This window comes from Takifugu rubripes, unplaced genomic scaffold (genome assembly GCF_901000725.2).
Source record: "Takifugu rubripes unplaced genomic scaffold, fTakRub1.2, whole genome shotgun sequence".
NCBI lineage: Eukaryota > Metazoa > Chordata > Actinopteri > Tetraodontiformes > Tetraodontidae > Takifugu > Takifugu rubripes.
This window is the reverse complement of record NW_021821643.1, coordinates 135117-150411: the sequence shown is the minus strand read 5'-3', so window position 1 is coordinate 150411 and position 15295 is coordinate 135117. Positions and strand designations below refer to the sequence as shown.

Below are 15295 nucleotides of genomic sequence, written 5' to 3'. Positions count from 1 at the left end.
AGAAGCTGAGTGGATGCTGCTGAGCGGGCAGAAGCCAGAAGACCTGGCCTGTTAAATGGGTCCACAGGTGTCTTCTGGAAGGTTCTGCAGCCTGAGAACCTGTTGCAGACGATGAGCAGGTGCAGCAGGCCAGAGTGTGACTGTGGGGACGAGACCGATAAAATCACTTCCTGTGCTGCGGCTGTGTGCTTCCTGTGACGGTGTCCTAGCAACAGTGAAACCACACGTTCTGGGGGAGCAACGCTGAAAGAGACGCAGAAACCTTCACAGCAACCTTCGGCTCCTTGCAGCATCTTCTCACCACATTTATCTTCTGGACGTTTACAGTCACGTCAATAAAATGTAAACATCAACTCTGAGCAAAAGGGAAACCTTGAAAATCTGTTCATAGGTTCTAATTGTGATGATTTATCTTTGATGTTTTAGAGAAATGAATGAGCAGAACCACATTTCAGAGCTGCTGAGACTGCTGTCGTCATGGAGACCTGTTTCCTGTTTGTGGTGAGGTGGGCGGGGCATCCGCAGCAGGGGCTGATGGGGGCTGAGAGGAGCTGGATCAGTCCTGCCTCCGGCCCACCAAAGCAACAATGCAGCCGTTCACACCTGCGGCTCTCTGCTTCCTCTGCTCAGGTGAGTGTTTCCAGCCAGCCAGGACACGACCACCACACACACGCTGACTTCAGCTGCCTGTCCCCGTCTCTACAGGGCTGGTTGTCATAGAAACGCAGCTGACCCAGGACCAGATCTCAGTGACCCGCAGAGCTGGTAAAAGTGCCTCAATAGGCTGTGGAGGAATCAATGAGTGTGGTAGTAATGTGTACTGGTACCAGAAGAAGGAATCAGGCACGTTTGAAAGGCTCCTGTATATTGCTAAGAGCGGCGGTAAACCCACGCGGTACTCTCATGCTGAGAAAGATGATTTCTCAGCTAGGATTCAGCAGAACAACTGTGAGTTGATCATCTCCTCAGTTAAACCCTCTCACGCTGCCTCATATTACTGCTCCTGTTGGAAGAGTGGAACCACAGTGAGAGAAGATGTGAGGCACCTGAACAAAAACCAGCTGCTGTGGATCAATATCCTTTCTGATGGAAATCTGATGTCTGGAACCAGAAAGACCTGATGTCTGGAACCAGGAAGATCTGATGTCTGGAACCAGAAAGACTTGATTTCTGGAACCAGGAAGACCTGATGTCAGGAACCAGAAAGACTTGATGTCTGGAACCAGGAAGACCTGATGTCTGGAACAAGAAAGACCCGATGTCTGGAACCAGGAAGACCTGATGTCTGGAACCAGGAAGACCTGATGTCTGGAACCAGAAAGACCCGATGTCTGGAACCAGGAAGACCTGATGTCAGGAACCAGAAAGACTTGATGTCTGGAACCAGGAAGACCTGATGTCTTGAACCAGGAAGATCTGAGGTCTGGAACCAGGAAGACCTGATGTCTGGAACCAGGAAGACCTGATGTCTGGAACCAGGAAGACCTGATGTCTGGAACAAGAAAGACCCGATGTCTGGAACCAGGAAGACCTGATGTCTGGAACCAGAAAGATCTGATGTCTGGAACCACAAAGATCTGATGTCTGGAACCAGGAAGACCTGATGTCTGGAACCAGAAAGACCTGATGTCTGGAACCAGGAAGATCTGATGTCTGGAATCAGAAAGACCTGATGTCTGGAACCAGGAAGATCTGATGTCTGGAATCAGAAAGACCTGATGTCTGGAACCAGGAAGATCTGATGTCTGGAACCAGGAAGATCTGATGTCTGGAACCAGGAAGATCTGATGTCTGGAACCACAAAGACCTGATGTCTGGAACCAGGAAGATCTGATGTCTGGAATCAGAAAGACCTGATGTCTGGAACCAGGAAGATCTGATGTCTGGAACCACAAAGACCTGATGTCTGGAACCAGAAAGACCTGATGTCTGGAACCAGGAAGACCTGATGTCAGAGTCACCTGTACTGAAACAGGAATCTTCAGGATCAGAACCTCGACTCAAATGTTCAGCAGCAGATTTTGTCCTTCTCTGTTTCACTGTGTCAGGATTTTTGGATCTGGAACCAGACTCGTCGTCTCAGGTGAGAATCAAACTTTGCTCCAAACCTTTTAATAACAATCAAAAGACAAAAAAGAAATATTGACACTCAAGAAGATTATCTATAAAACCATAAACACAAGAGCACAGACGGGAATTTAGCTGGATTTATCAGTGGATTATTGGTGAATAAATGGGTCGATTATCAGTGGATTATTGGTGAATAATTGGGTAGATTATCAGTGGATTATTGGTGAATAAATGGGTCGATTATCTGTGGATTATTTTTGAATAAATGGGTCGATTATCAGTGGATTATTGGTGAATAAATGGGTCGATTATCGGTGGATTATTGGTGAATAAATGGGTCGATTATCTGTGGATTGTATGTGAATAAATGGGTCGATTAAGGGTGGATTATTGGTGAATAAATGGGTAGATTATCAGTGGATTATTGGAGAATAAATGTGTAGATTATTTTAGGATTATTGGTGAATTAATGGGAAGATCATCGGTAGATTATCGGTGAATTAATGTGTAGATTATTTGATGATTATTGGTGAATAAATGGGTAGATTATCGGTAGATTATTGGTGAAAAAAGGGTAGATTATCAATGGATTATTGGTGAATTAATGGGTAGATTATCGGTAGATTATTGGTGAATAAATGGGTAGATTATCGGTGGATTATTGGTGAATTAATGGGTAGAATATCGGTAGATTATTGGTGAAAAAAAGGGTAGATTATCGGTAGATTATTGGTGAATAAATGGGTAGATTATGGGTGGATTATTGGTGAATAAATGGGTAGATTATGGGTGGATTATTGGTGAATAAATGGGTAGATTATCAATGGATTATTGGTGAATAAATGGGTGGAATATCGATGGATCAATAAGTGGGTGGGGGCTCCCCAGACCCATATGAAGACCCTCTTGAGGGTCCCCTGAACTCCGGTGGTCTTCTGAGCTGTGCGACACCTCGGTCAGGTGAACGGCGCTGGTGTGTGGTCACCCTCCACGTCGCCTCCCTGGACGTTCACTGCTGCAGGTGGGGAACGGGAACTCCAGCTCCCTGGAGGAGCTTCTGATGGCACCAGTCCTCAATGACCACGATTATGAATGAGTTGTGTGAGCGCACGATGTGCATGTGTGGTTGAGCTGACCTCTGACCTCCAGCGTTGACCCCTCAGGGCCAGTGAGAGCAGTAACTCTGGTGTCTCACCACAGATGCGGCGCTGGTCCAGCCTGTGTTGAGCGTGTACCCAGCAGCATCCAGAGATCCTCTGGAGGGGAGGATCGCCCTGCTGTGTGTGGCCTCAGACATGGTTCCTCCTCTGGTGAGGTTCTCCTGGAGGAGACAACGGGCCGACAGCGCTGTGGAGGAGTCACCTCCTGCCCATGAAGAAGAGCTGCAGCTCAGAGAGCCGGGCCGCATCACCTCCATCAGACTGCTGGACCGGGACGCCGTCCACACCTATAAATACCGCTGCTCCGTGCAGCACGAGGGGGGGACGGTGAAGGCCCAGTCCCAGCAAGGTGCTGATGTCCTGTCCCTCAGCCATCTTGAGACACCTTCAGGTGGGCTGATCTTTCTTCTTCACTGTGTTTCTCTTCCAGAGGTTGCACCAGTCCCCCCGTCCATCCCCCCGTCCATCCCTCCGTCCATCCCTCCGTCCATCCCCCCGTCCATCCCTCCATCCATCCCCCCGTCTGTGCTGAGGATGAAGCTGCTCTCTTTTGTCTACACGGCCCTGATGATGAAGAGTCTGCTGAGCTGCTGTGGAATCTCTCTGCTCCTCTTCCTCACCAACAACCAGAAACAGGCTGACTGACTGGTTCCAGTCCACCATCCTGTCTCGTCCTCTCACTGCTTCCTTTTCCACTGGGACTTTTCCTCTCGCAGAATAAAAGCTTCTCTCCAGCAATAATAACTGTAATTTGCCAGCTTTGATCAATAAAGTAAATCTGTCTGAACAGGAAGCTGAATCCTCGTTGTGAGGTCACCAAACTCTTCGTAGTTTGATGTCATTTTTTCATCTTTGTTGATGAATTTCTGGACCGATGACAGCGTCTCGATCACTTCCTGTTTGACATGTTTGTTATTAGGAAGCGGCAGAATGAGACGGTTGCTGCTCACATGTTGATCTTTAGGGACGATATTGGAAGACACAGAAGATTTCCTGTTTATTACGGAGAAATCCAGAAATGGTTCGTTGATCATTACATACAAATTAAGTCCGAATAATTCTAAAAGTGTCCAGAAGATAAATGTGGTGAGAAGATGCTGCAAGGAGCCGAAGGTTGCTGTGAAGGTTTCTGCGTCTCTTTCAGCGTCGCTCCCCCAGAACGTGTGGTTTCACTGTTGCTAGGACACCATCACAGGAAGCACACAGCCGCAGCACAGGAAGTGATTTTATCGGTCTCGTCCCCACAGTCACACTCTGGCCTGCTGCACCTGCTCATCGTCTGCAACAGGTTCTCAGGCTGCAGAACCTTCCAGAAGACACCTGTGGACCCATTTAACAGGCCAGGTCTTCTGGCTTCTGCCCGCTCAGCAGCAGCCACTCAGCTTCTTCTCAGCACCTTCGTGGGGCACAAATTAGACAGTAAAATCCCTTCTGGAAGGGGATCAACAGGATCGGCTCAAATCAGCATTTCCCTTTTAACAATAGTTGATATTTAAAACCCGTTTGGAAGCATCTCCACAGGATCTTCAGCAACGTGAGTTGTGATGGAGGCCCCAAGATTCAGGTCAGGATTATGAAGTCAGTGACCAGATAAACCAGAACAACTGCCCTTCATCTTTAGGCCACTTTAGCAAACTAGAGAAAAGCACTGGGCGCTGTGGGGCTTTGATGTTTCAGATCAAAGTCTCTCTGGAATCTATGTTACCAACTGAATCAGCTCTTCCTTGGTCCACCATCAGCGCCTCCTAAAGACATTAAAATCCGGCCGTGCCGTGGACAAGGAGGGGAAGTGTTTCAGGTCTCCAGATGGGTCAGGGTCTGAGTACGAGACTGCTGAAGAGTGGGCTGATGGAGGTCAGGGAGGAGGCTGGGTGAGCCCAGATGATGAACGTTCCTGTACAAATCAAGTTCCACTTAAAGTGTCAGACGGGTGGGAAGCTGGACATGAGGCTGCAGAGCAGGAGTTATGGAAGAGTGACGAAGAAAAGTGTTCAGCTGATGAAGAGTTGGCACGGAACACTGGTACACAATCAGTTTCCAGAGATCAGGCAGGTGAGCAAGGCACGCTCACTTTCACCTGTGAGCCTCAAACAGGAAGTGTGTTTAACGAAAACCCCTCAGATAACAAGGGAGGTGCGTTTGATTCAGATCCCATGACTGAAGCACAGGGAGGAGGTGCGTTTGATTCAGACCCTTTTGCTCAAACAAAAAGTGGAGGTGCGTTTGATTCAGACCCTTTTGCTCAAACAAAAAGTGGAGGTGCGTTTGAGTCAGACCAGTGTGTCAACAGTTTCCCAGAAACATGTTCAGGTACTGAAGATGGCGTCTGGACCTCCGAGCCCTGGCGGGACTCTGCATCCGTCTCAGCTGAGGGAGTTAAAGCTGTAAACAGAATTCACAAAGAACCAGAAAATTCAGACATGTCAGAAGATGAAGCTGCAAACCGAAGACTTGGAAAGTTGTATCAAGAGCTAGATACAGAGAAGGAAGAGGTATTGGTCTTTCTCAACTCCGCCCTGTGGTAGAAACCAGCCTCGTGTAGAAATGAATGGAGAATCCTTTATGGTGTCTTCTACCCTTCCACAGAGTCCTCAAACCTGGACCCCAGCCTGAGCTCCTCCTACACCTCCTCTTGCTTGCTTTATCTGTGTGTCCATCCCATCCTCCGGTTCCACATTTGGTTATCTTTAAGGTGTCACCGTTGCAGCGTGCTAACAATGTTTGTGTCTTTGTGCTTTACTCCAGGTCACCAGTGCGTTTAATGGCCTGTCCCAGGTAACCTGTTCTAATCTGTTAAACGGGTCTGAGATTGAACCTTTGCTTGACTGGCTGATGAACCCCTCCACCAGACGGATCCCTCAGAACGGAGGGAGGAATCGATTGGATACCATCATGGGATTGAGTCATGTGTCTTCTCCACCGGGGAGACAACAACAACAACAACAACAACAACAACAAATATAGCAACAACAACAACAACAACAGTAGCAGCAACAACAACAACAAATATAGCAACAACAACAAATATAGCAACAACAACAATTATGTAAACAACAACAACAAATATAGCAACAACAGCCCACAGGTTGAATGTCAGTCAGAACCAAAGAGGTTTTAAATGAAAGATGTGTGTCGGACCAGTAAAGTGTGTTTTGTGAATCATCATGACCAGTGTGGGTCAGTGTTAGTTAGTGTGGGTTAGTGTTAGTTAGTGTTAGTTAGTGTGGGTTAGTGATAGTGTGGGTTAGTGTGGGTTAATGCTCATTAGTGTGGGTTAGTGTTAGTGTAGATTAGGATTAGTGTGGGTTAATGTTAGTCAGTGTTGGTTAGTTAAAGTACTGTAACGGTTAGTCTGGCATGTTAATGTTGAGGGTTTAGTGGAAGTAAATGTTATAATGTGACTCGTTGTGACTCGTTTGTGTTTCACCTGTCTGCTCCTCAGGATGCGGCTCCGCCCTCTTTTTTTGCTGATTTTGATAAAATGGTAAGTTTAACCAGGTCAGGCTTTATAGACAGGTTTAGTTTAACGAGGTTCATCAGTTTCAGAAAAATGGGTTTCAGATTTGAAAACTGTGTAAATTGAAAGCAGAGAAAGTGCTGGAAACCTGCTGCTGTTATCAGGCTGATCAGTATTGATAGAGATCATTAGTGATCTGCTGACGTTTGCATCTGACAGCATCTTCAGATGGTAACCAAGGTCCAACAGTGCAGTTGTGGTTTAGTCTAGTTCTATTAGTGATTCATCTGGATCACATTATCTCCTATTAAGAAACTCAGTTCTAGTTCTGGTTCGAGTTGAAAGGAACATGTCAGGAGCCAGTTTTGGGTTCACACCAAGTTTTCTCTACAAGAACGAGGTTAAAACAGAACCAAGTGAGGTTCCTGAAGCTCCAGACACAGAAGCTCCTGAGGAACAGGAGGCTACAGCTCCCCCTGCTGGTGAGGAGCCCGCAGCACCTGCTGAAGAAGAGGAAGAGAAGAGTGAAGAAGAGGAGGTGAAGCCGACTACAGCTCCTTCCACTGAGGAAGAGCTGGAGCCCACTGTTGCTCCCTCTGATGAAGTGATGGAGGAGACTGAAGCGCCACCTGCTGGTGAGGAGGACACAGAGGGATCAGGCAGTCTGGAGAAGGAGAAGCCAGTCGTAAGCGAACAGCATGATCTTCATCCTTGATACATCTGGTCAGTCGGCAGGTTCATCTTCATCATCACCACCATGGCCAGGAGTATCTTCATCATCAGCAAACTCATCATCAAGATGATCTTCATCAGCAAACTCATTATCCTCATCAAGATGATCTTCATCAGCAAACTCATCATCAAGATGATCTTCATCAGCAAACTCATCATCCTCATCAAGATGATCTTCATCAGCAAACTCATTATCCTCATCAAGATGATCTTCATCATCAAACTCATCATCAAACTCATCATCCTCATCAAGATTATCTTCATCATCATCATTAAGATTATCATCATCATGATCTTCATCACCATCCTCATCAAGATGATCTTCATCATCAGCAAACTCACCATCATGAAGACCTTCATGATGATGATGATGATCAAGATTATCTTCATCATCATTAAGATTGTCTTCATCACCATCAGGATTATCTTCATCATCCTCATCCTCATCATCTTGTATCAATCAATACTTCACTCAGTTTCTAATAAACGTGAATGTTTTCCTTTGAAGGTACCTGAGGAACCTTCATCCATCCAGGAGGCGGAGCTTGATGAGGTTTCTTTTTCATTTGTGTTGAATTTGCTTGTTTTCGATCTTAATACGTCTATAAAAATGTTGTCTGTAGATTCCTGGTGCTGACCAAACATGTGCGGATGAAGCAGCTCCGCTGGTAAATATAAAGAACAACAACAACAACAACAACAACACTAATAATAATAGTTTTGGGGGCCGCTGACACGATTGTCTCATTAATGTGAATGAAGTTCAAACCCTAAATCAGAGCTCCCTCATTGGAGACGAGTGTTTCAGCTCCTCTGACCCGGTTCTGTTTTGATCTGGGATCACGTCTTCCTGTCGTTGCAGGAAAACATGCCGATCCCGTCAGTGATCATCGAACCCGCCTCCAGTAACGAAGGTGACGACGACCGCGATGGTGACATCATCTCGCCCACCGCCGCCAGTGACAACGATGTGACCACGGTGAGCCAGACCATGAAACACATGAGTCCATCTGGAGGCGTGTCCGGGCTCCCGGATGACTTCCTGTACAAGGTGAGACTTCCTTCAAGGCCAATAATCCGACCCGGACCCTGATCCTGACCCTGACCCTGACCCTGATCCTGACCCTGACCCTGACCCTGACCCCGACCCCGATCCCGACTCTGATCCTGCCCCTGACCCTGACCCTGATCCTGATCCTGATCCTGATCCTGACCCTGACCCTGACCCTGACCCTGACCCTGACCCTGACCCTGATCCTGATCCTGATCCTGACTCTGACTCTGAACCCGACCCCGACCCTGATCCTGACCCTGATCCCGACCCTGACCCTGACCCCGACCCTGACCTTAATCCCGACCCCGACCCTGACCTTGATCCCGACCCTGGTCCCGACCCTGACCCCGACCCCGACCCTGACCCTGACCCTGAGCCTGAGCCTGAGCCTGAGCCTGAGCCTGATCCTGACCCCAACCCTGATCCCGACCCTGACCCTGAGCCTGAGCCTGATCCTGATCCCGACCCCAACCCTGATCCCGACCCGACCCTGATCCTGACCCTGACCCTGACCCCGACCCTGACAGGAAGTTCCCAGCAGGACCACAGGTGACACCTCTGTGTCTTCAGGTGGAGACGATGCACGACTTTGAAGCAGCCAACTCAGACGAACTTGAACTGAAGAGAGGTGACGTGGTTCTGGTGGTGCCCACCGAGTCGGCGGAGGATCAGGTGAGAATGGAACCAGACACACCTGCCAGGACCACAAACACATTTGAATATTTCAGCTGTGTGGCTGAAACCTTGATTACATTTATTCGTCAGTCAAAACATTTGAACCTTTTTATTGTTACTAAAACTCAAAAACGTCCTAAAGAAAAACCCCACAAACACGAGTTGACAAAGTTCTGCTGAGACCCAGGAGAACCACAGGAGAACCACAGGAGAACCACAGGAGAACCACAGGAGAGCTTCGCTCAGGTGGAGACGTGCTAAATGGAGCAGGTGCATAAAACAAAGGCGTCACCTGATGTCACTGTTGCTCCGACTACAGAAAACAGCCGCAGGTGTTTAGGGATGAGCTGAGGTCAGATTGTCCTGCGTTAACGTTGCGCTGTTGTTGTTGTTGTTGTTGTTGTTGTTGTTGTTGTTGTTGTGGCAGGACGCTGGTTGGCTCACGGGTATCAAAGAAAGCGAGTGGTTAGCACGCGGTGCTAGCGCCCAGAAAGGACTGTTTCCAGAGAACTTTACGCAGCGTTTGGAATAAGAAGACTCGCGACGCTGTTAAAAACAAGACGTGAGCAGAAGTTTGAGGCAACATCAGAGCAACATCAGCAACTGCCTGGAGGCACCTGGTGCAACCGTGGGCAGGTCACCACCAGGTTCCTCTGCTCAGCAAAACTGGTGCCAACGTCTAGTTTGATCCTGGAAATTACGAAGCATGACGTGATAGTCTGGCCCCCCCACAAACAACCAATATTCTCCTGTTGTTGGAAGACGTGACTTTAACTGGGAAAAACATCTGGACCGGAACAGCGGAAGAAAAGAGAGAAAAGGATCCTCTGTTGCTCCAGACGTGTTTGATTGCTGTGGAATATTCTAGAATCTGTAGTCATGTGACCTATTTAAATGTTCTGGAGTCTGCCAGGGAGTCGGTGAGGACGCGTCCGTTGGCGAGTTCCTACCTGCGAGTGTTTGGTGATCAAGTCTCTGTTCTGTGTTTCTGCCAAAATAATGTTGCTTATTGATTTAATAGTAGAGCTAATTGATCCAGACCATAAGTCACAGCGACGCTGTTTGATGCAATTTATGTTGTGTGTTTATTCCTGGTGTGTTGGACACTTCTGATGTCACTTCCTTTGACCTTGATGGTGTAGATCCGTGACCTTGATGCCACAAATCACTTGTTTATGTCATCAATAAATGAGTCCTGGGAACATTTTGGCTTCTTTATCGTTCATGATCCAACCGCACACATACAGTTGGGGGGGGGGGGGGGGGGGGGGGGGGCAGAGCTTCCATGAACTTTGAGCAGAACTGACGTCAGCAGGAACCATCAGAACTGGAGGATGAAGAGTGAAGAACAGCAAAGTCTTGAAAATGTGAAACGTCACAAACTTCTTCACTTTATTTCATCCTCCTCAAACTCATGAACAAATCTCAAGGTCACAATATCTGCAGAGGATCAATGAAGGTCACGTGAAGCCGTCAGAGGCTTCTTCTCCCATCGTTCCTCCATGAAGGTGCTGAGAAGAAGCTGAGTGGATGCTGCTGAGCGGGCAGAAGCCAGAAGACCTGGCCTGTTAAATGGGTCCACAGGTGTCTTCTGGAAGGTTCTGCAGCCTGAGAACCTGTTGCAGACGATGAGCAGGTGCAGCAGGCCAGAGTGTGACTGTGGGGACGAGACCGATAAAATCACTTCCTGTGCTGCGGCTGTGTGCTTCCTGTGACGGTGTCCTAGCAACAGTGAAACCACACGTTCTGGGGGAGCAACGCTGAAAGAGACGCAGAAACCTTCACAGCAACCTTCGGCTCCTTGCAGCATCTTCTCACCACATTTATCTTCTGGACGTTTACAGTCACGTCAATAAAATGTAAACATCAACTCTGAGCAAAAGGGAAACCTTGAAAATCTGTTTATAGGTTCTAATCGTGATGATTTATCTTTGATGTTTTAGAGAAATGAATGAGCAGAACCACATTTCAGAGCTGCTGAGACTGCTGTCGTCATGGAGACCTGTTTCCTGTTTGTGGTGAGGTGGGCGGGGCATCAGCAGCAGGGGCTGATGGGGGCTGAGAGGAGCTGGATCAGTCCTGCCTCCGGCCCACCAAAGCAACAATGCAGCCGTTCACACCTGCGGCTCTCTGCTTCCTCTGCTCAGGTGAGTGTTTCCAGCCAGCCAGGACACGACCACCACACACACGCTGACTTCAGCTGCCTGTCCCCGTCTCTACAGGGCTGGTTGTCATAGAAACGCAGCTGACCCAGGACCAGATCTCAGTGACCAGCAGAGCTGGTAAAATTGCCTCAATAAGATGTGGAGGAATCAATAATTGTGATTATTATGTGTTCTGGTACCAGAAGAAGGAATCAGGCACGTTTGAATTGCTCCTGAATATTTATAAGAGCAGCAGTGAAATCACGCGGTACTCTCATGCTGAGAAAGATGATTTCTCAGCTAGGATTCAGCAGAACAAGTGTGAGTTGATCATCTTCTCAGTTAAACCCTCTCACGCTGCCTCATATTACTGCTCCTGTTGGAAGAGTGGATCCACAGTGAGAGAAGATGTGAGGCACCTGAACAAAAACCAGCTGCTGTGGATCAATATCCTTTCTGATGGAAACCTGATGTCTGGAACCAGAAAGACCTGATGTCTGGAACCAGAAAGACCTGATGTCTGGAACCACGAAGACCTGATGTCTGGAACCAGGAAGATCTGATGTCTGGAACCAGGAAGATCTGATGTCTGGAACCAGGAAGATCTGATGTCTGGAACCACAAAGACCTGATGTCTGGAACCAGGAAGACCTGATGTCTGGAACCAGGAAGACCTGATGTCAGAGTCACCTGTACTGAAACAGGAATCTTCAGGATCAGAACCTCGACTCAAATGTTCAGCAGCAGATTTTGTCCTTCTCTGTTTCACTGTGTCTGGATTTTTGGATCTGGAACCAGACTCGTCGTCTCAGGTGAGAATCAAACTTTGCTCCAAACCTTTTAATAACGATCAAAAGACAAAAAAGAAATATTGACACACTCAAGAAGATTATCTATAAAACCATAAACACAAGAGCACAGACGGGAATTTAGCTGGATTCATCCATGGATTATTGGTGAATAAATGGGTGGATTATCAGTGGATTATTGGTGAATAAATGGGTAGATTATCTGTGGATTATTGGTGAATAAATGGGTAGATTATCTGAGGATTATTGGTGAATAAATGGGTAGATTATCAGTGGATTATTGGTGAATTAATGGGTAGATTATCTGTGATTATTGGTGAATAAATGGGTAGAATATCAGTGGATTATTGGTGAATAAATGGGTAGATTATCTGTGATTATTGGTGAATAAATGGGTAGAATATCTGTGGATTATTGGTGAATAAATGGGCAGATTATCTGTGGATTATTGGTGAATAAATGGGTAGATTATCGGTGGATTATTGGTGAATAAATGGGTAGATTATCTGTGGATTATTGGTGAATAAATGGGTAGAATATCAGTGGATTATTGGTGAATAAATGGGTAGATTATCGGTGGATTATTGGTGAATAAATGGGTAGATTATCGGTGGATTATTGGTGAATAAATGGGTAGATTATCTGTGGATTATTGGTGAATAAATGGGTAGATTATCTGTGATTATTGGTGAATAAATGGGTAGAATATCAGTGGATTATGGTGAATAAATGGGTAGATTATCAGTGGATTATTGGTGAATAAATGGGTCGATTATCGGTGGATTATTGGTGAATAAATGGGTCGATTATCGGTGGATTATTGGTGAATAAATGGGTCGATTATCGGTGGATTATTGGTGAATAAATGGGTCGATTATCGGTGGATTATTAGAGAATAAATGGGTAGATTATCAATAGACTATTGGTGAATAAACGGTAGATTACCAGTAGATTATCGGTGAATTAATGGGTAGAATTTTTGAGGATTATTGGTGAATTAATGGGTAGATTATGGGTAGATTATTTGTGAATAAATGGGTAGATTATCAGTGGATTATTGGTGAATGAATGGGTAGATTATCGTAGATTATTGGTGAAAAAAGGGTTGATTATCGGAAGATTATTGGTGAATAAATGGGTAGATTATCAATGGATTATTGGTGAATAAATGGGTAGATTATCTGTGGATAATTGGTGAATAAATGGGTGGATTATCTGTGGATAATTGGTTAAAAATGGGTAGATTATCGGTGGATTATTGGTGAATAAATGGGTAAATTATCGGTGGATTATTGGTGAATAAATGGGTAGATTATCAATGGATTATTGGTGAATAAATGGGTCGATTATCAGTGTATTATTGTTGAATAAATGGGTAGATTATCAATAGATGTTTGGTGAATAAATGGGTAGATTATCAGTGGATTATTGGTGAATAAATGGGTAGATTATCGGTAGATTATTGGTGAATAAATGGGTAGATTATCAATGGATTATTGGTGAATAAATGGGTAGATTATCTGTGGATTATTGGTGAATAAATGGGTAGATTATCGATTATGAATGAGTTGTGTCAGCGCACGATGTGCATGTGTGGTTGAGCTGACCTCTGACCTCCAGCGTTGACCCCTCAGGGCCAGTGAGAGCAGTAACTCTGGTGTCTCACCACAGATGCGGCGCTGGTCCAGCCTGTGTTGAGCGTGTACCCAGCAGCATCCAGAGATCCTCTGGAGGGGAGGACCGCCCTGCTGTGTGTGGCCTCAGACATGGTTCCTCCTCTGGTGAGGTTCTCCTGGAGGAGACAACGGGCCGACAGTGCTGTGGAGGAGTCACCTCCTGCCCATGAAGAAGAGCTGCAGCTCAGAGAGCCGGGCCGCATCACCTCCATCAGACTGCTGGACCGGGACGCCGTCCACACCTATAAATACCGCTGCTCCGTGCAGCATGAGTGGGGGAAGGTGAAGGCCCAGTCCCAGCAAGGTGCTGATGTCCTGTCCCTCAGCCATCTTGAGACACCTTCAGGTGGGCTGATCTTTCTTCTTCACTGTGTTTGTCTTCCAGAGGTTGCACCAGTTCGCCCGTCCATCCCTACGTCTGTCCCCCCGTCCATCCCCCCGACTGTCCCCCCGTCCATCCCCCCGTCCATCCCTCCATCCATCCCTCCGTCTGTCCCCCCGTCCATCCCCCCGTCCATCCCTCCATCCATCCCCCCGTCTGTGCTGAGGATGAAGCTGCTCTCTTTTGTCTACACGGCCCTGATGATGAAGAGTCTGCTGAGCTGCTGTGGAATCTCTCTGCTCCTCTTCCTCACCAACAACCAGAAACAGGCTGACTGACTGGTTCCAGTCCACCATCCTGTCTCGTCCTCTCACTGCTTCCTTTTCCACTGGGACTTTTCCTCTCGCAGAATAAAAGCTTCTCTCCAGCAATAATAACTGTAATTTGCCAGCTTTGATCAATAAAGTAAATGTGTCTGAACAGGAAGCTGAATCCTCGTTGTGAGGTCACCAAACTCTTCGTGGGTTGATGTCATTTTTTCATCTTTGTTGATGAATTTCTGGACCGATGACAGCGTCTCGATCACTTCCTGTTTGACATGTTTGTTATTAGGAAGCGGCAGAATGAGACGGTTGCTGCTCACATGTTGATCTTTAGGGACGATATTGGAAGACACAGAAGAGTTCCTGTTTATTACGGAGAAATCCAGAAATGGTTCGTTGATCATTACATACAAATTAAGTCCGAATAATTCTAAAAGTGTCCAGAAGATAAATGTGGTGAGAAGATGCTGCAAGGAGCCGAAGGTTGCTGTGAAGGTTTCTGCGTCTCTTTCAGCGTCGCTCCCCCAGAACGTGTGGTTTCACTGTTGCTAGGACACCATCACAGGAAGCACACAGCCGCAGCACAGGAAGTGATTTTATCGGTCTCGTCCCCACAGTCACACTCTGGCCTGCTGCACCTGCTCATCGTCTGCAACAGGTTCTCAGGCTGCAGAACCTTCCAGAAGACACCTGTGGACCCATTTAACAGGCCAGGTCTTCTGGCTTCTGCCCGCTCAGCAGCATCCACTCAGCTTCTTCTCAGCACCTTCGTGGGGCACAAATTAGTCAGTAAAATCCCTTCTGGAAGGGGATCAACAGGATTGGCTCAAATCAGCATTTCCCTTCTAACAATAGTTGATATTTAAAACCCGT

At 46.9% G+C, this 15295-nt stretch overlaps 2 protein-coding genes and 2 gene segments (V, D, J or C); all 4 read left to right on the top strand.

Moving 5' to 3' along the window:
- Window positions 1-10350, top strand: part of LOC101067749 (amphiphysin) — a 43063-nt gene extending 32713 nt beyond the window's left edge. Inside the window, exons 17-22 of the mRNA XM_029832343.1 lie at window positions 6673-6714; window positions 7928-7972; window positions 8043-8087; window positions 8282-8470; window positions 9044-9145; window positions 9576-10350. Coding sequence (XP_029688203.1) covers window positions 6673-6714; window positions 7928-7972; window positions 8043-8087; window positions 8282-8470; window positions 9044-9145; window positions 9576-9680 — 528 coding nt within the window. The 3' untranslated portion in view covers window positions 9681-10350. The remainder of the gene's footprint in view (window positions 1-6672; window positions 6715-7927; window positions 7973-8042; window positions 8088-8281; window positions 8471-9043; window positions 9146-9575) is intronic.
- Window positions 523-1211, top strand: LOC115248607 (immunoglobulin lambda variable 3-9-like). The segment is given in 2 exon segments: window positions 523-630; window positions 706-1211. Coding segments are annotated over 2 exon segments (459 nt in total).
- An 808-nt stretch (window positions 10351-11158) lies between the features above and the next one.
- Window positions 11159-12150, top strand: LOC115248604 (immunoglobulin lambda variable 5-45-like). The segment is given in 2 exon segments: window positions 11159-11295; window positions 11371-12150. Coding segments are annotated over 2 exon segments (459 nt in total).
- LOC115248601 (protein ALEX) lies at window positions 11921-14398 on the top strand (the record flags this gene model as incomplete). Its single annotated transcript, XM_029832356.1, has 3 exons — window positions 11921-12104; window positions 13773-14081; window positions 14163-14398. Coding segments are annotated over exons 1-3 (624 nt in total), but the record flags the coding sequence as incomplete, so codon positions are not given.
- Window positions 14399-15295: the final 897 nt, after the last annotated feature.